This window comes from Clupea harengus, chromosome 9, assembly GCF_900700415.2.
Source record: "Clupea harengus chromosome 9, Ch_v2.0.2, whole genome shotgun sequence".
NCBI lineage: Eukaryota > Metazoa > Chordata > Actinopteri > Clupeiformes > Clupeidae > Clupea > Clupea harengus.
Window position 1 is genome coordinate 18,264,056 of NC_045160.1, and position 19,440 is coordinate 18,283,495.

At 46.1% G+C, this 19,440-nt stretch overlaps 1 protein-coding gene across 2 annotated transcripts in view; it reads right to left on the reverse strand.

The window, feature by feature from the left end:
* kcnab1a (potassium voltage-gated channel subfamily A regulatory beta subunit 1a) overlaps positions 1–18,871 on the reverse strand; it is a 61,202-nt gene extending 42,331 nt beyond the window's left edge. The window contains exon 1 of one of the 2 annotated variants that reach the window (XM_031573720.2): positions 18,249–18,871. In XM_031573720.2, the coding sequence (XP_031429580.1) occupies positions 18,249–18,505 (257 nt within the window). In that variant the 5' untranslated portion in view covers positions 18,506–18,871. Of the gene's footprint in view, positions 1–2,656; positions 3,382–18,248 lie in introns of those variants that run through there. The other variant, XM_031573721.2, reaches the window with a different exon arrangement.
* Positions 18,872–19,440: the final 569 nt, after the last annotated feature.

Below are 19,440 nucleotides of genomic sequence, written 5' to 3' on the forward strand. Positions count from 1 at the left end.
TAATATAGGCGCAAACCCATTACCATATACATGAATGTAATCAGGGAAATCATGAGCATGCCATTACACTCGGTCAGGATGCATTTGTTTGATGTACTGTACATAAAAACCTAGCAAATGAAAGTGAGCTTCACTAAATTAAGGAACTACTATGACTACCATTACTGCACACAACATAGCACACATGTGCAGACAGGCCTGAAAGATAAATCGTATTTTAGAATAAGTACAAATTCTTCTTCATTGTACACAATAGTGTTATGTAACTTGTATGAAAATCCTCAATGTCATTTCTGTTGTGGGGCTTCCTGGTGATTCCCATGTATTCTGCTCATAGCTGATTATGGTTTCTTTGTATGTGCTTTCCAAGCAATCTATTACTTTATGCATTTATTTAGTTGTTGGACAATAAAACATAGGAAATATGATCTATTTGATATGGTCTGTTTTGTAACTTATCGTGTGCCAGATAAATTGTGGAGCTTACATGTTGCATGCCGTAGAACATACATTTAACAGTCTCTGTTGATGTTTTTAACATTTACATGACGAAATACCAGCTGACTTGCTGGCATTGTTTTCAGAGATTTAAAAAAATCCTAGTATGTGTGCACATGTGTGGTACGCTTTGAATGCATTCATCATGGCGATAGCCGTACAGGCGTTAGCTATGGGCTTCTACATTACATTCTGCTAAATACGAGCTGACTTACTGCCGTTGTTTCAGCAATTCAGAAAAATCATAATCCTCCTGATTTTAAGTCTCCCCACTGTCATGGCTAACTGTAAAGGCGATAAGACAGAGCCAACAGGAGATAACAGTTTATAAAAAATCGTCGTTTTTGTTGATGTCTTCGGAGGGGATGAGAGACAAACTCAGTCACCATTGGCGTGGTTTAAACCAGATCCCTAATACAAGTTACATTAAAGCACTTTAGAACTCTCAAACTAACGTCAGTTAGCGACAGCTAGGTATGTGTAGACTGGCATTACATGGCATGCCATTGGAAACCTAGATGTTCTTGAGATGTAGCGTGAGATGGAAGTTCTCAGAAGTGTGTCCCCATTCATTTCAATGGGAAAAAGGGGGTAAAAAACGAAAAAACGCATTGCGTGGGTTTAGGACAGACATGTCAGAGTTACATGTCAAAAGTGCTAGGAGCAGAAGTGGTGCCAAAAAAAAAAGAGGTGGAATACTAAAGAGAAGATGACTTAGGAAGAACATTACTGTGATCATTGCTTCATGCTGATGTAATCACACTAACTACAAAACCCTTCCTTCTTCCAGGGATGCTGATGCTAAATTCATTAAATAAAATGAATTAACTGTCAACATTATATGCCATCACACAAGACCCTAAAACTCCCCTCCCTCCACACAACACAAAACATAACATAAAAATCACCAAATTTCCTTATAAAATAATAAATATTCATTATTCTCTCAAATAATATCCCCATGTGACGTAATTTCTGTGGCTTTTTAAAATATATTATGCAGTTCCAGCACATGTATCCAAAGCGTTCCTGGCATTTTGAAGGTAAACAGTCTGATCTACAGTTACATCTGGGATCGATCATAAACAGCTCGGTGAAATATATGACATGAGTGCTGCAGGGTCTTGTATGCTACAAGCATATAATCTTACAACTACAGTGTACAGTGTTACAGTTATATGCTTTCAGGGGAGTCATCACAAAGACAGATCTCTTTCTCTCTCTTTTTCTTTCTCTCTCCCTCAGACACATACATACACACACACACACACACACACACACACACACACACACACACACACACAAACACACACAAACGTGTGCAAAGAATAGGGCATCTCCTCAACAGTGATGCAGATTGAAAAGAAAAACATGAGGTTCTAGCGTAGGCTTAAAAGGCTTAAGGGGGGCTTAATAGCAGCCCCTGAGAGAATTAAACACATCCAGCACACACCGATGTACAAGGAGAGGACAAGGACCAATGCAGTGCCTCATTTAAAGCTCGCTCTCTCTCTCTGTCTCTCTTTCTCTCCTCACTCCTCACTCTCACATGCAGATACATGCACTCGAACACACACACACACACACACACACACACACACACACACACACACACACACACCAAGGCTACTTAGAGTCAAGCAGAGTTTAACTTCTGCACCAAATCCACCTCAAGTGTATCAGAGCTTGTGAGAACTGGTCCAAAAAGTCTGACTGTCTTGAGCTTATCACAAAGACAGGGAATTGTGGTTGTACCTATAGCTGAAATGTACACGTGCTGGGATTCCCACTACGAGCAAGTTCATTTACACTTTCTCTCTCTCTCTCTCTCTCTTTCTCTCTCTCTCTCTCTCTCTCTCTCTCTCTCTCTCTCTCTCGCTGTCTCTCTCTCTCTCTCAGAGAGAGAGAGAGAGAGAGAGAGAGAGAGAGACAGCCTTATGATCGTGCTGGAAGAATCCCAAAATGCTAGTGCTGGAACATTTTCAAAGATGGCAGATAAAAGATCGGTAAATAGTGTCTATGAAGAATGATAAATGACAATAAAAGAGACTATGAGAGCAACACAGAGAGTTGAGAGCATGCTTTACAGCCAGATATTAGACCGATGCAGGAGGTTGGTAATACTGTGGAAGATGGGATGGTGGTGAGGGTGACGTACCGGTACTTCATGCCCGTGTGTTTGCCGGTAGACTCCTTGAGGGAGATGTGGTTGCGTGGGGTGAAGTGGCCAAAGCTGCGGGCGATGATGGCCACCGTGCGGAACTTGGCCCGCGCCGCGTTTACCACGTTGGGGCTGGTGGCACTCTGCTTGCCATGGTCCCCATTGCGGCCCTTCAGGTTGTGGTCGGTGCACGCGATGGACACCTGCATGGCAGCAGCAGGTGGAGGCTGAAGGCTAGGCGCTCTTCGTCAAAAAAAAAACAAGACTGAAGCGATTAGAGGCTGTCTGAGCCACTGCTTGGATCCTGTGGTGGGGTCTTCCAGAGGACTTACTTCTCCCAAGGTGAAAAGTTGTCAAACCAGGAGAACCATGAAGGAGAAGAAGAAAAGGAGACAGGAGGAGACGCTGTCCTAAACGCTACACAGAAGCACAGACAAAGTTCCTTGATGTGGTCCTGCTCTCGGTCAGTGCGTCCTCCTGGGTATCTGTGTGCATATGAGTGCAAGTCTGAGAGAGAGAGCGAGATAGAGATAGAGAGAGAGAGGGAGAGAGGGGAGGGAGAGAGAGAGATGAAGAGAGAGAATGTGTGTGTGTGTGGGTGTGTGTTTGTGTGAGGAATGCAGGAGTCAGAGAGGAGGCTCTGAGGATGTGAGCTGATGAGTAGCCGGGGCAACGACAAAAAGCCGGCGGTGGAGAAGTGGAGAAGTGGCGAGGGGGAGGGGAGGGGAGGGGGGGTGGAGCGAGAGACGAGCGGAGGTGGAGGGGGGAGGGGAAGGTGCACAGGATCGGCCAGGAGGTTCACTCGTCCACAAGCACAGCGCATCAGCACATTACAGGACTGCGGTGACACCTCTCCTCTCTCTCTCTCTTCTTCTCTTCTTCTCTATCTCTCTCGCTCTCTTTCTTACTCACTTTTGCATTCCTGGTAGCCGATGTTAATGTGTCCCATTAATGTGCCTCTGCCCCAGATTCTCTGTTTACTTTCTCTCTCCTTCTTTTTGGCTTGTCCTCCTCTTCTGTGGTCTTCTCTCCTCCTCTGTTCTGTTCTGTTCTGTTCTTCTTTCCTGGTGATCTCAGCAGCGAAGCTCCAGCTCTGCCGCAGCGGCTCCAACGGAGAGAGAGACAGGCAGCCGTCCAGTGCAGTGAGCGCTTGCGCTCTATCTCTTCCCTCTCCTCTCTCTCTTTTTCTTCTCTTACTCTCTCCTTTTCTCTCTCAGCTTTGCACCGCTGTTTTACTGTTATTCGCACGAGCCTTGTGTCTCTTGTGTGACCTTCTGCAGCGCCCTTTTTTATTCCATCTGTCACTCTTCCTTTTCACTCACTCACTCTTTCATTCTTTCATTCTCTCTCTCCCCTCACACTGCTAAGTATCTAGCGAATCTGTGTTGTAGGCGCAGTGCATCTGTTCGCTCCAACCCACCGCACACACTCACGCAAACGATCACACATGCACACACGCACACACACACACACACACACACACACACACACACACACACACACACACAGACAGACAGACAGACACACACAGACACACAGACACAGACACAGACACAGACACACACACACACACACACACACACACACACACAGACACACACAGACACACACACACACTCTCACTCTCACTCTCACTCTCAGATACAACACTGAGGGAAAAGGAAGTAAGTGATAGGCTTCATTGATTCCTGTGGCAAATGAAATTTCTGTAAACACCACATGGCGTGTCCCAAAGCAACGGCCTTCAATAACAAAGAGCAGTGCAATTCTGCAGCGGAGATTCTCTAAGGCTTTGTGTCCGGGGATGAACAGAGGAAGAAACTAACTCCAAAGCAACAAAACTCTTGTTAGAAATTCCAAATAAACAACAAAATGAAACAGTCTACCCAATTCTAGACTCAAAATCAAGCTTGCTTGTGGTTTAAGGATGTTATAGCTACTCCAGTGCCTATGTGATGTTTGAATATGTTTGTGCATCAGGGCACAGATGTGTATTTGCTTGTGCTTGTGCTTTTGCGTGTGCCTTCATTGGGGCGAGCCTTTGAAAATGTCAGCATTGTTGTGCCACTGCGTGTTTGGTGAAATCATAAAGGCTACAGTGTGCAGTCACTCTGGGACAGATGACCTTTGCGTTCACATCAACACCTTCCTACTTTAACCTTACAAAACATACACCTCCCGCTGGCCTGCCTGTCATTAATGGCTCGCCGCAGGCAGCGCGGTGCCCCCTCGTCTCGGCCTTTTCTGCCTCCCCTGCCTCCATCCTCTCCCATTGTGGCAGGAGAAGGAGCGAGTGGAGGAAAGGATGTGAGCCGGAGAGGAGACGGAGAGGAGTGTGTACGTGCTAATGAGTGTAAGTGATTAGTGCGATCGAATGCTTCTGTGCTGACCCCTGCTGACCCCTGGGACTCCACAGCACTGAGGCGTGCAGAGATAGGGAGAGAGAGAGAGAGAGAGAGAGAGAGGGAGAGGGAGACATGTGTGTTTGGACTCAGTGTTAAATAAATTACAGTCACCGATAAAGACATATAGAGACAATATGTCTCTTGCCTTGAATTTGGAGAGGACACAAATGACAGAGAAAGGGAGGGAGGGAGAGATCCGTTTGAACTTTCTTAAACTATCACAGTAATCTAAGGTATAAAATCATCATAGCTTGGCTTTGGTGATCATTAGTGCTACCTCCAACTGAATGAAATTATGATGAGTGTGGTTGAACTACACACATCTGGCACTACTGAGCCTGTTACTCAACTCTCACCCACTCTTCATTTGCAGTTCATGGAAGGCGATTGCTGTCAGCCTTCCAAGCCTCCCATTAGGACTCTTAAGATGATACTAGGAAGCCGTGAATTCATTCCAGATCAATACAACAGCAAAAACATTATGGACCCTGCCATGACGACACTTTAGCACCAGAGGTGCAGTATCCATTCTGACCAATAAAACAGCTTTTTATTATTTCTTTTATCTCTTCTGGCTTCTGGTGATTGCCATAGGAAGTGAACGAAGCAAAGCAAGCCAAAACCAAAAGCCACAAATGTACAGCTAGTCTACAAGATTTAAGTGACCAAAGCTGGAGAAGCCATCATTTCAGATAATGAATGGAGATGGTGTGATAACAGACATAACAGACGTCAAGGACGGTGATTTGAAAGAACAGCGTGCAGCGGTGTCAGGCCCTTCACCTCTGCATTGGTAGAGTCAACACTGAAACTGAATGGCGGTCTAATTAGAACTCAGAGAGACGGAGAAAGAGAAAGAAAAGTGGAAAGTCCTTGGCTGAGTATTCATTCCACCACCCACATCTGAGAGGAAAAGTACAACCGGAGACTACGTATTAGTCACTGAGGTTTGCCTCCTACCTACTGTTTTACTGATGCAGCCACAGCCACAACCCCCCTGTTCTCATGCCCTTCACACAAGCACCCATCCACACAAAGCCCGCACTTACAGAAAAGCAAAACAGCATAACCTGCTCCTGAACCATGGCGAAAAGCAACTCAGAGCCATAGAATGTGGACAATGTATCACGATCAGCACAGATGTTTGTCCTTGAAGCCCGCATAGATCCATGGAGTGTGACACACAGCTGTGAGTGTGAACACAGTACCTGTGTATTACATCTCTCCCACTAAAACTGACCAAAAAACGTCATGGCAACATTCTAGATTCAAGACTACTTTATTTGTCCCTAGGGAAATTTGTGTGGGATGTTTTTACACCTAATCAGGTATCTCTTCTTGTGTTTAATTGGAACCCTATAGCGTCTTCCTGATGGGAGCAGTTCGTATTTGGAATACAGGACACGGGAAGGGAGCAGTTATCGTTTTCCTAGCCTGTATGGACCAGTCTGTTTATTTGTGATTTCAGTCAGATACATGTCCTGTATTTTAAAGAGCCAATCATATTGTTAGAAATGGCATAACTGTAGTTTTACCCCACCTGAATGTTCTGTTTATTTCCACCATTACCATAGCAATAGCTACGTCACAAAATGTGTCGTATGCACAGTGAGCAACACCACAAAGAATGAATAAATGTCAGATTTAAACGCAGATTCATGTGATGTACTCTAAACTCCGTCTGACCATCCTATGTGGAGTTACAGATCTCTTCCCATTCATTTAGAGGAGCCTGATCTCGTTTGCCAAAAATAGTTGCTCAGAGGCGTTGCCAAGATGGCTGCATGAGTGGCGAGACTTGCCTTTAAGGACTTTGCCGAATTGACATGGACATTCATCCCAGTCAGTATGTACACCCAAGTATTGTTAGAATGAACCTGGGTGATGCAAGTGTTATAAACCAGTAGTGGAGAATGAGCTCTGGATGTCCTGGATCAAAAATCCCTTCTTCTATTTTTTTTAGTGTTTACAATGTGATGATGGACAACACAACAACTTTTTACCCTCCAAACTATAGCCATAAATGTCAGCGTCTTTATTTTTGTAGGTTTTCAAGGGGTTGCAAAAAATAAAAGTATTATAGTTAGTATTGCATCATCAGTGCCACGATTGTCTTTATAGGCAAACTCATAAAAATCGAGCTGTCCATTTATGTTTGACTTCAGCCTGTGCTCAGGTAACAGCTCTTCAGAGTTTCAATACTGTCGGTGAACCAGTTTAGACAAGAGGTCGTCACAAGAGGTTTGCTCCTCTTAAAGACTGAATGGTAGATGGGAATGTGCCGAACAGTGGTGTGACAGAATTGGACAACGGTGATTTGGCTGTAGATGCGTTCAAGATATTTCTGTAGCATCTGTCTCTTTCTGGTGTCACATTTAATATACTCTTCAAACTCAGCTAAAGGCATTTCACGTTTGCAATGATATACAGTTACAGAATATGGACATACTATCAGGATCATCTTGGATACGTGTCTCATATATAATATATAACACATAAACCACCACACAACATAGAAAACCATACATATTAGAGACACTGCTGTGAATATGAACACAGTAGCAGTAATAGATGTCACTGCATATTTTGCTGTGTTGATCAGACTCAAGTCGAAAGTGCTGTGGTCTGCTCAGGCACTCTCCACACACTGCCGTCACTATGACAATGCATGGACTGAGCATGACCGCAGCAAGTGGCCTCGGGGTCTGCTCACGGCGCTGTCTCTCTTCCTCTCTTTTGTTCCATGCCTCTCTTTCTCTCTCTCTTTTTCCCCCTCTGTCAGAGACATGTCAGTGTAAAAGCTGCATCACTCTGCGTGCGTGACCCACAGCACTTGCCCAGTGCCTGCTGCTCCCCAGACTCGGCACATACCTCTGGTGGCTGTGATGCGAGTGGACAGCCATGCCAGGCCTGTAAACACACCAGCCGGGCAAGGTCTGCTCAGCCACTGAGAAACAAAGCTAACGGCATTGGTGTCTGGAGTGGCCCCACAAGAGCCCAGTTCAAAGTGTGGACGGAGAGAGTGACTTTGGATACTTACTGATGGCTTACAGTGAATGCATGATTAGTACAAGAGGGATTAATGAGGTGTTTGGTGCATTAAAAAACATTAGGAACAATGCATTCAAAGCCATTATGGCCCTGATGGGCATGAGGATGCAGGCATCTGGAATGTTACCTTGAAGTGAGAGGAAACATTGAATGCAAGGGATGGACTGGAGAGGGGGCAGTTAAGTATGAGAATGCCCATCATCAGGCCACTGCTGAATCAATGACCAAAAGCAGTTGAGTGACACACAGAAGCCCGGGGATTTAGCCGGAGAGTGAAGCCTGTCATCGTGAGCTTGGAAAGGTCACTGACACGAAAAGGTCATGGAAAGAGGTCAAAGTTGGCTAATGAGTTTTTATGCATCATGGACACATGAATAAGGAGTAGGCTTCTTAATCACAGGAATACCCTACATCAGGTCAGGTGCTGTGAGTGGGGAAGAGGAACACAGCATTTACTAGTGAAGCTGTGAGTTAGTTGTCTTGCACTGATGAAGAAGTCTGTGATTTTGCATCAGTGGTCGTGTAATGCTGTCATTGCGTTCCGGTCACAGAGAGCAATGTGGGTGTCCTTGGACATCTTTTCAGTTGCATCACTGACTGATGGCTGTTGTCCCAAGGTTCACTGTGACTACAAGATAACGACCCCCTGTTCCCTTCATTGTTAGTCTGCTTACCCAGCTAGTGAAAAGCCACAGGAACAGCCATCTATTTCTCCCTTCTTCTAATGAAACCGAGGAAGACAAATATCAACGGTTTGTTTCTTTGTTCCCCTTTGTCCCCACTATGTAACCCACAACCACAGTTGCATTTATTCAATAGAGAGAACAACACACATTGCTGTCAGAGACCAGGTTGTGCGTCTCTGTCAATGACAACCCAGCAATGCCCTGGTGGCCTTGGCCTGGTGAGAACTTACATGCTCTGTTCACATCTACATCATGTGACCAGAAGGTCAATGGAAAGCACAGAGGTAAGGACAATGAGACCTCCCTACAGCCTCTGCCTGTCAGTGATAGATAGCAGAAAGAAGAAAGTCCTCTTGTGTAATTTGGCCTGGCCTTGCTCTAAGTGTACGGTAAAGCACTTTTAAATGGATACTAACCAGGTTCAACTGTTGGTCACGAGTATAAAGCTCTCACAGAGTTTGCATGTTGAACCTCTCCAGCTGTGAGGTACAGGAAATAGAGCTTTGCAAAGCTTCATTCTGTACACCATTTTGTGAACAACAGCTTATGGGATACATAAAAGGTTTATGTGTTATTAAACAGGACCTCGCCGGTCTTTCTGTGCTTTTGATTGGTTGTTGATCCTTGTGCTTAGCCTAGTTAACGTGGCTGTGGGGAGTGTGCCAGGTGTCACAAACAGCAGGTGACTGTGGCTAACGTGTCCTGCAATCATTTCATAATGAAAAAATCTGCTGTTTGTTTTTCATTAGAGAGTCTTTTCTAAATCCTCTTGTGTAGCGTGAGGGATGCCGGGATTAGTGAAGGTGTTCGCCATATCGTCTGCACGCAAATGCCACAGTTTGTGAGTAACTGAAAATGTGTGTGAAATTGAATTAACTTGGCCACTCTGCTGAAACTGTCATGTGATGGAGAGACTCTAGCTGAGGAGGCCAACTGACCCTGGAACTGTTCTGGTTCACAGTCAAGTACCGCTTTCTCATATATTCCAATTAACATTCAGCAGAGACGCAAAATAAACATTTGAAAAAGTCAGGATGAACAAGGACTAGTTTAGCAATCTACTTCAAAATTCCCTTTCTTCTAAAAAAAATGACTTTTTACCTAGCTAATGGCAGTCTTTCGAGCAGTTCTTTGTGTGAATGTACAAATAACAGACCCGGAGAAATCCTTACCCTATCACTGAAATCGCTATGGAAACCGCAGCTAAAGACAGAATAGCGCATATTTTCTGTAAGCATTGACCCAGTGTCATTCCTGCATGAACTACTCTCATCACCCTGACTGGATGTTGTTTTTCCCGGTTTCATGAAAGAAAAACTTTCATCTCTCTGCGTTGCTTTTGATAAGACCATAGACCCCTGTGTCCTTCCAGCAGGGCAGAATATCTAGAGACATAAGGTAAGATAAAGTAATCATTTCTTTTCACTCTGAATTTGCAGAACATAAGGACCATGTGGCATACAAGTCTGGAATCAGCAGTTAATGAGGGACAACTAATCTTAGGTGTAGGGAGTTCCATGGCACAGACCCATATAGTTCCTGTTGATTGGGCATTGCTTTGACATGTGTGTAGAGTCTTGATAATTTAGTTAATGAGGGACACCTGTGCCCTGTCTGTTGGTTGGCTATACGCTCTCCCTCCACGCGCTAATTACTTTTTAATTACCTCCGAAGGGAAATGTGCCGTTTTCATGTTTTATGCCATCTCATCTCACCAGACTTGCACTGATAATTACACAATTATTTCTACGGTACGGCTAAAGAATTCAATTTTAAAAAGTCTGACTGTGTTTCTATTCTCCTCCTCTCTCTCTCTCTCTCTCTCTCTCTCTCTCTCTCTTTCGCTCTCATTCCCTTTCTCTCTTTCTCTCTCTCTCTCTCTCTCTTTTGCTCTCATTCCCTTTCTCTCTCTCTCTCTCTCTCTCCCTCTTTCTCTCTCTCTTTCGCTCTCATTCCCTTTCTCTCTGTCTCTTTGTCAAACAGTCTCAATCATCAACTTGAAGTACTGCCAAGAATAGCGCTGGAGACAGATTGAGGAATTGTTTACGACGAAAGCTGTAATCGTGCACTCAAGTGTTTTGTTTACAAGCTCAAAAAAAAAACGCCCATTGGGATGCAAAACGACCCCTAATGCCCAGGTATGTGGATGCATGTGCGCCGAGAGCTGAAGCCAGAGCCTCCAGAGCGTAACACAACAATGAGATGAGGAGGAGGGGTAAGAGGTCAGCACTTTTGGGGCTAATAGATCCCCCCTCCTCTCATGTGTAACCTGCGCCCGTGTGCGGCTGTATCATTTCCTCTGCCCACACACGCCCATAGAGCGACTCACAGAGGGTGGGCAGCACCCCTGGCTCCAGCCACATTCCCCCTGGACTCCTCCTAAGCTCCCCTGATCCACGCTAAACCCCTCGCTGATATCCAGAGCCCTAAAAATAGTGTGTCAGGGACGTGAGCAATGTTGAAGACTGGAGATGGAAGCTATTCATGTTTTCGTCCTCAAACACAGCTCCCTAATTGAACATGTCTCTGAATTTAGAATGTGTTCTGCAGTACATTGGTCAGGCTGTGCTTATGTATAAAACATATCCACGATAGACAAACTCGTGCACTCATTTACTTAACCGCAAAGTGCATGCCCCCCCCCCACACACACACACATATACGATACAGAAAGACAAACATACATAAACACGCACTGCACACACAGAAGAAAAGAAAGACACACACACACACACACACAGAGAGAGAGAGAGACATATAAAGACACACTCATCCATGTACATGTCTGTCAAAAGTGAGAGCTCTGGCATGTTGGTATGTAGAGCAGAGGACCCCCAGGGATGAAGAAAATGAGAAGACGCTCACTGATGAGGGGATCTAATCAGGGTGGCGCAGCCACTTAACATGCACAGCAGCGGAGCAGGGAACACCGTGTGCAGGACGCGCCCATAACACACACTAACGCATCGCCGCTGCATGAGCGCAGAGCACAAGGGAACCGCCATGTCCTCATTCAAGAACAATTCCAGAAGCGCTATCGAAGTAACACAGCCATTTAAGGAAGGCGAGCGCTGGCGTTTAATATTCTGGAGAAACGTCCATGCCAACGCTGTCTATAGTGGACTAAGCCACACGCATACCACATGACAATGTTGCATTCATGAAGATGTGGCTCAGGGTTTTCTGTCATGATTTGGGCACCAATTCCTTCTTGACTCTCAAGTCATTGTGCCCCACGCTAATCTGAATTGGTGTAAGTCCATGAAGAAAAGACTCACAGTCCAACAGTTAGAAGGCAATAAAGATGAGAGGAGACATTTGAAAAAGGAGAGCGTGGGGAGAGAGATGGATTATGGGAGGATCATTACGGTGGGTCACTGGCTTTGGGGGATCCCTGGTAATGAGAAGTCTTCAAATCTGAATGGGGTTTGAATAGTGGTTGGGGGGTGATAGAATGGTGCAGGGCAAGTAGAATGTAAAGCCATCCATCCCTCACATTAATGCACGTTATGTGGATATTGGCAGAGGGTGTCTCCCCTCCCCCCCCCCCCCCCCCCCCCCTTAAGACATGTGGATATGGGCAGAGGGTGTCTCCCCCCCCCCACCCCCACCCTTAGGACATGTGAGAGAGATAAGAAAAAATTGAACATCAGTGCTGAAGGTCTGTGTGTGTGTGTGTGTGCATTTGCCAGTGTTCCATGATTTCTCAGTAGAATTGACATGTGATAAAGTGACAGACTCACACACACACCCACACACACACACACACACAAGCATTCTGTGTGTTTGCAGGATACATCTGACATCCGACACTGACATCATCCCCCATCTTCACTTCCAGGCCTGCCACCTGTGACTACCCTCTGTGGCGCCAGCTTGCCTCCGTGTGTCATTTCCATCACGCGCTGATGGTCTATGAGACTTCAAACAGGGGGAGCCGAGCCCAAATTGAATTTCCTCTCTGCCTCTGACAGCCTCTTGCCTTTCTTTCTATGGGGAAGTGGAGAGGCAGAGGCAGAGGCACCTCCACCAGCCTGCCAAGCCTCCTCTCCCATGTCCAGGCAGGGGAAAAGCAATCAGAGCAAGCAGCCAGTGTGGCCTTATCACAGACAGGCAGAGGGCATGGGAGTCCTTGCACCAGTGCTGTCCTCCTGACACGGCCAGCTATCTCAGCAGCGCTAAGCTAACCTCACCCATGCATACTAATACGGACAGAAGAAGAAAGACAGAGGTGATGAAAAGAAAGTCAATAGGAAAAAAATTATGATGAATGGCTATCCAGACTCTCTATACTGGGTACCACCTGCGTATGGTGTGTGTGAGTGTGTGTCTGTCTGTGTGTGTCTGTGTCTGTGTGTGTGTGTGTGTGTGTGTGTGTGTGTGTGTGTGTGTGTGTGTGTGTGTGTGTGTGTGTGTGTGTGTGTGTGTGTGTGTGTGTGTGTGTGTGTGTTCGTTCGTGTGGTTAGATCACGCGTGAAATTGCACATTGACAGAAATACATGCATTAAGATGACATGGACCAGTGCACACAAACTTCATTACTTGTTCAGGACAGAACACACACACACACTCGTACATATGTACTCACACACTGACGTACACAGCTGCTCAAGAAATTCATTTACTCTCCCATGGCACGCTCATTTGATCTACAGCCTGATCAATGTGATGGATGTGTGTGATGACAGTATCTACTAATAGTGATGATTACAATGACTGAGTGGGCACATTGATGGCTCAATTATCTTTCTGCCAGTGGCTCCAGCATTCTGAGCACATGTATAGATGATACAAAAACAGCAATGTTGTTTGGAATATGAAAAAAAAACAAGAGAAAAAAATAGATGGACAAACAAACAAACAAACAAACAAAAACAAACAATGAAAGAGTGGTGGCTGTGGTAAAGGCTGTGGACTGCTCTCTCAAACCCAAGCCACTGAGAGGAGCAGCGTCCAGGAGCCAAGCCTGGCCTCTACCACACAGCAGCCTACTGTGGAGCCCCTTCCTACCCCACCCGACCCTACCCCACCCCACCACCAGTGGTCCAAAAAGGAGAGAGTGCGGAGAGAGATGGATTATGGGAGGATCAGTACGGTGGGTCACTGGCTTTGGGGGATCCCTGGTAATGAGAAGTCTTCCATTTACACCTTTCTTGCTTGTGTCCCCGGATGACAAATGATGGATGTTTTCTATAATTGATGCAGGACATTGACCCTTGCACACACACACATGCACACACACATGCACACACACACAAGCGCGGGCACACACAGTGGGGCACTCAGCATCGACTCTTGTTTCAAATCAATCAGGGGAAGATGGTACTAAGTACCTGCCTGCATTGGTTTTCTCAGTGCTCATGGAAATCCAATTAATCAGAATTGTACTGACAACTGGGCTCCCCCTAGTGGTCGACATGTCAATCTCATGTGCACTTGAGCAGAGCTTCCACCTGATGGGACTCATATTACTGTAACAACTTCTAACCCACCCACACACACACACACACACAGGAAGACCAGGCTTATCCCTGCCACCAGCATTGTCCACACAGGAATACAGTCTCTCCCCAACCTCATCCCTAATTAGGCATGTTCTTGACAAATCTCCATGGTAATCTTTTGAACAGTTTGGACGGGTGTTACAAATAGTCCTCCCCACAAAGTTTTCTCTTTACTGCCAAGTGCAACACATCCCCAACGATGTAAGCACTTCAAAAGACTTTAAGCCAACACATAACTTTCTTAAGAGACTGATCTCTAGCTCTCAAAACACACACACACACACACACACACCGCACACACACACACACACACACACACACACACACACACACACCACACACACACACACACACACACACACACACACACACACACACACACACACACACACACACACACACACAAAAGCGAATGCAGAATGCCAAGCAGATGGCAGAGTGGCAGTGAGCCAGGGCCAGTGAGATGTGCCAGTCAGCACAGAGCGAAAGTGTTCTCTGGCCGTGGGTAAACCTGTGGCACTTGCTCTCTTTGGGCATTTGAGCTTAAGTGAGCTCAGCCTTGTGCAAAAATGAATAGACAGCATGCCCTCGATCACTATTAACCGTTTCCCATCAATAATGTAGCCCCAGAAAGGGGGGGGGGGAGTTGGATGGGGGCAGGATTGCAGACAGCAGAGGAGAGTGAGAATAGATCGTATTGGATGGGTGGATCACAACAACAGGAGTGGAGGAAGAGAGACAACTGACGACTGATAAGGGTGAAAGGAAAGAATAGAAGGGTAGTCAATGCTTACACACACACACGCGCGCACGCGCACGCACACGCACACGCACACGCACACGCACACACATGCACACACACATGCACACATGCACACAAACATACACACATGCCCTTCATTGTGGAGGAGAGCGTTATCTGCTGTTGTGATTTGCTCTCATCTACTTAGACTTGCATGGGTGATCAGTAAACGATACAAAAACTGTGCAGTGTGAAAGTGAACAGGACATCGATAACAAATGTCAGTGTTATGCAGTGTCCCCGTGCAGTGTCACAGCAGAAGTGAAGATGGCTTCAGGCCTTAAAATAGTGACAAACCACATGATGAATTATTGATTGAGCTAAAAATACACATTCATTACCCTCTAAAAAGTCTAGTCCTCATTTCTATTGTACAGCTGGACTACAGCTGGATGAAGAATGTAACATCTCTCCTTGGGATTCATCAGTGCCATTGCATGTATTTACACATAAATCTTACACATCTCTGGTCAAATTATATTGTCAATAGTAGTTATCAAGCAATGTAATACATGAATGACAACAACAACAACATTATAGCATTATAACAACATGAAGGCACCCACACCCTTACAAATCTCTCATTTCTATAGATTAGATGTTGACCCAGCTTACCCTTATCCCTTTAACCATACGCCACCACAGCATGACATACCAAGAGGCCCTGCTGAGCATCACCTATCTGATTGCCACGCCAATTAAGAATTGAATAAGGCCACCTGCCTAGCCCTCATTAAACATTAATTATGTTTCCAAGATGAATAAATGATCTGTGTTTGGCACATCTGCGGCAACTTCTACCCTGCTCTGTGGCTCTGCTGCGCTCTAATTGTGGAGACTTAGAGCAACGCTTGTCAAAAAGCAAACAAGGGGACAATCCGACACCAGATGAAGGCAGTCACACGAGCCTGGAATCATTCGACGCAGTGCGTTGTTGGGGGACACATACACGAGTACTGAAGGATTTCAAAGATGGCAGCATGTCTAATGGCCACTCAAGGCGCTCCTGTAGTTAAGCGGGTTCGAGCAGCGCCCAGGCAATGCCAAGGCCATGTCTTCAATTCCTATCTCCCACAAGCACCGATAAATGACTGCTATCAGCATCAGCTGCTCAGTATACTTCGAGGCATTGTAATGGAAGATCTCTCAGCAATGGCAGGATCTGTTGTACAAACAGTGCTCTATAGGTATGCCATCCAGACAACATACAAGAACTACCAGTAGACCTGTGGATTTCAGTGAGAGATTCTAGTCTGACTGCAAGGGGGCTTGAAATTCTCAGACAAGGCTGTAATAAAAACCACAGCAGCACATTCCAGTGATAATAAACACGGATAAACACAGTGGTGGCTCCTGAAGCATTCCTTTTATGGGCAGCAGACTACATTACACTTTGTTGGCCAGGTATACATATCAGAACCATAAAATAGAGGATTCAGTTCACTTGTCTTTCCAAATGCAACAGGGAGAACTGACAGATTGAGTTATGCTCCTGGTAGATTATGTTTATTCAGACATGTTTGTTCTCTTAACCATTTCCCCTTCTTCCTGTGTCTGACTTGTGCACCTGCTGTGCACGTTTGTGGCCACGAAATACACCAGGATGTCGTCTTTTTGCCTACCGGGACTGCGGTCATGGATTTATGGCTAGGCACGGTTCCGTTGATTTAATGCGCTGCGGATCACGTGATGTGCCTGCCTCACTGGCCCCCTGAAGATATATGGGGCATCAACAGACTCATAAAGAACGAGTGTGGGTGAGAGTAAGGCAGGGACACTTCAACCTTCAACCCCGTCACATCTTTAAACACAAGGGCAAAACGATCCCAGTCACCGAGAGGCCTGAATGCGTGTCAGTCACGGTTCAGTTCCAGTGGACTTTTACTTTTAGATTCCTCTCCATAGCTCTCCACATCACAGAGCACAGATAACGTAACACTGTGCCGAAACGGTGCTACTGTTTGGGGCATGCACACGTGAGGGTGCCAAAGCGGTGCCATGATGTCACTGGCATTGTTGCTGTTATTGCTGCCCCTTCCCCCTCCTTGTGAACCCTAGGATGCCCCGGACCAGAAATAGAAGGGGAAAGCAGACAGTTATGCACATGCACAAACACACACACACTCACTCACTTTAGAAACGTTTCACACAATTCAAACAAATTCCATCATCTAATATTGAATGGCTCTGCACATATAGGACAGCTCTAGGGTCATGAGGTCACACACATCCAGCATTGATTTTTTAGGGTGTGTGGGCCGGGCGTCCCAATGAAACTGTGCCCATAATGACCTCTCAAATGGCCCCTTTTTCATGAGCGGAGTCGTGCAATCTGCAACCAACTTCCCAAAACCCGCTCACCAAATCAACACACCCTCATTCCAATCTCATGTCATCTCTCTCTCCATCCAGTCCCCTCTCATCTTATTTCCTGGAAATAACCAATCAGAGGTCATGTTTTCCTCCCCACAAAGCTAGGACCCCGGGCACTACACACATAGCACAGAGAGCAGCGTGTGTGTTGGGTGGGGAGTGGAGCTTCTCTGCAGACCAGTTGCAAAAACACAGCTGTCACAAGAATACTCACTGCCAGTTGTTCACTTCAATTACTACATAGAGCACTGAGCAGCCAAACATTACTGACAGCTCCCCTTCCAGAAGGCAAAGTACAAATGGGAACTGATGGTAGGTGATAGAGTCATGAGTTGCTGTAATGAGCTCAAATAAGAGCCCATACTTCATGTCCATATGGCTGATCTCTGATGAGGTGTTCACTCAGCATCATGTGCTCAGAGGGATAGAGATGCAGAGATGAATGTGATGTGGAAAATGCAAATCCATAGCAGTGCCAGAGCTAAATGTACTCCTGAGCTTCAGCGGTTTTGCAAAAGTTTGCCCAAGTATTACCAAACTGACAGAACAATGTCAATATTTCAGTGACAGGAAAAGAGAAAGAATCTCGTATTTTATGTGCTTAAATATTACTCAATCACTCTCCCCATTCAGTCCATACATGTTTATATTTGTATGTATGTGTGTGTGTGTGTGTGTGTGTGTGTGTGTGTGTGTATGTGTGTATATGTGCAGGTGCACATGCGCGTGTGTTTATGTACATGCCTGCATAAGTCTTTGGGTGTATACCTGTAAGCCATGCCGGTAGTGGCCCGCACTGAGTCCTGCAGCGAGAGCGCGTGCATGTTGAGGAACTCCTCCAGGTGCTTGAGCTCCAGCTGGGACTTAGCCTTCAGGCCTCTCCAGCACAAGAGCGGCGTGTACAGCCTCAGCCCCGCCGGGCTCTGCCTCCCACACCTGGGCCCCTGGGCCCTCTCTCCAGCCTTCTGCCCCCCCTTCTGCTTGGGGGCGGGGATGTCGGGGCAAGCAGCTTTGTACAGGTACATCTCTGTCTCTCTGTCCTCCTGTGCCTCTTGCACCCGTACGCATGAACATGCAGAGGAGCCTCAAATAGACAAATGTCAAGCGGCTTTGACTGACTCTGTCTGTCACAAACACTCCTTACAATCCCTTAGCAGATGCATGAAAATGACGAGAAGAAAATGACAGGATAAGTTTGATAGAAGGTCCAGATACTCCCGCTGAGTTAACTCACCAAGACAGACAACATGTCAGAGATGTTCTCGTCTCAATGTCTCAATTTTATTTGCCACTTTGTAAATATAGTCGATCAGTCCAGTGTGTTTCAGTCTCTAATAAATGCCATGGGAATCTGGGACATTTTCCCCTCCCTCTATCTCCCTCCCCCTTCCTCTCTCCCTATTTCTCTTTCTCTCTCTCTCTATCGCTCCACCTCTTTTCCCTACTCTTTCATTTCCATTCTGTCTGCAGACCGCCATGCTCTCCATGCTTGTCCTCGGCACTGTTACCTAAACATGCTGGCCATTGGCCAGGCTCAGTGAACTCTGACCTCGTCTGACAAGGGTCTTATCTGGGGGATTGTGGGAATGGATGGCCACTCCACTTTCCCATATACAGCATGGGTTTTCAGCAGGAGCGCTTTCACACTCATGCAACCTTTCATCAAGCCCCGCTGTTCCCAAATACCATGGAGGCAAGCCAATTTAGGCACGCGCAGTACTGGACTGGACACACTGCACTCTGTGCTGAGACAGAAACACACACACACACACACACACACACACACACACACACACACACACACACACACACACACACACACACACACACACAAACGAGCATGAGTGGTCTATTGACAACTGTCCCTTGTGTCCACCAGATCCATACCATCAACCGAGAGGTCAGAGGTGTTACGTAATCACTCTTTTTCCTGGGGTTTATTTTTAGCCAAATCAACAGG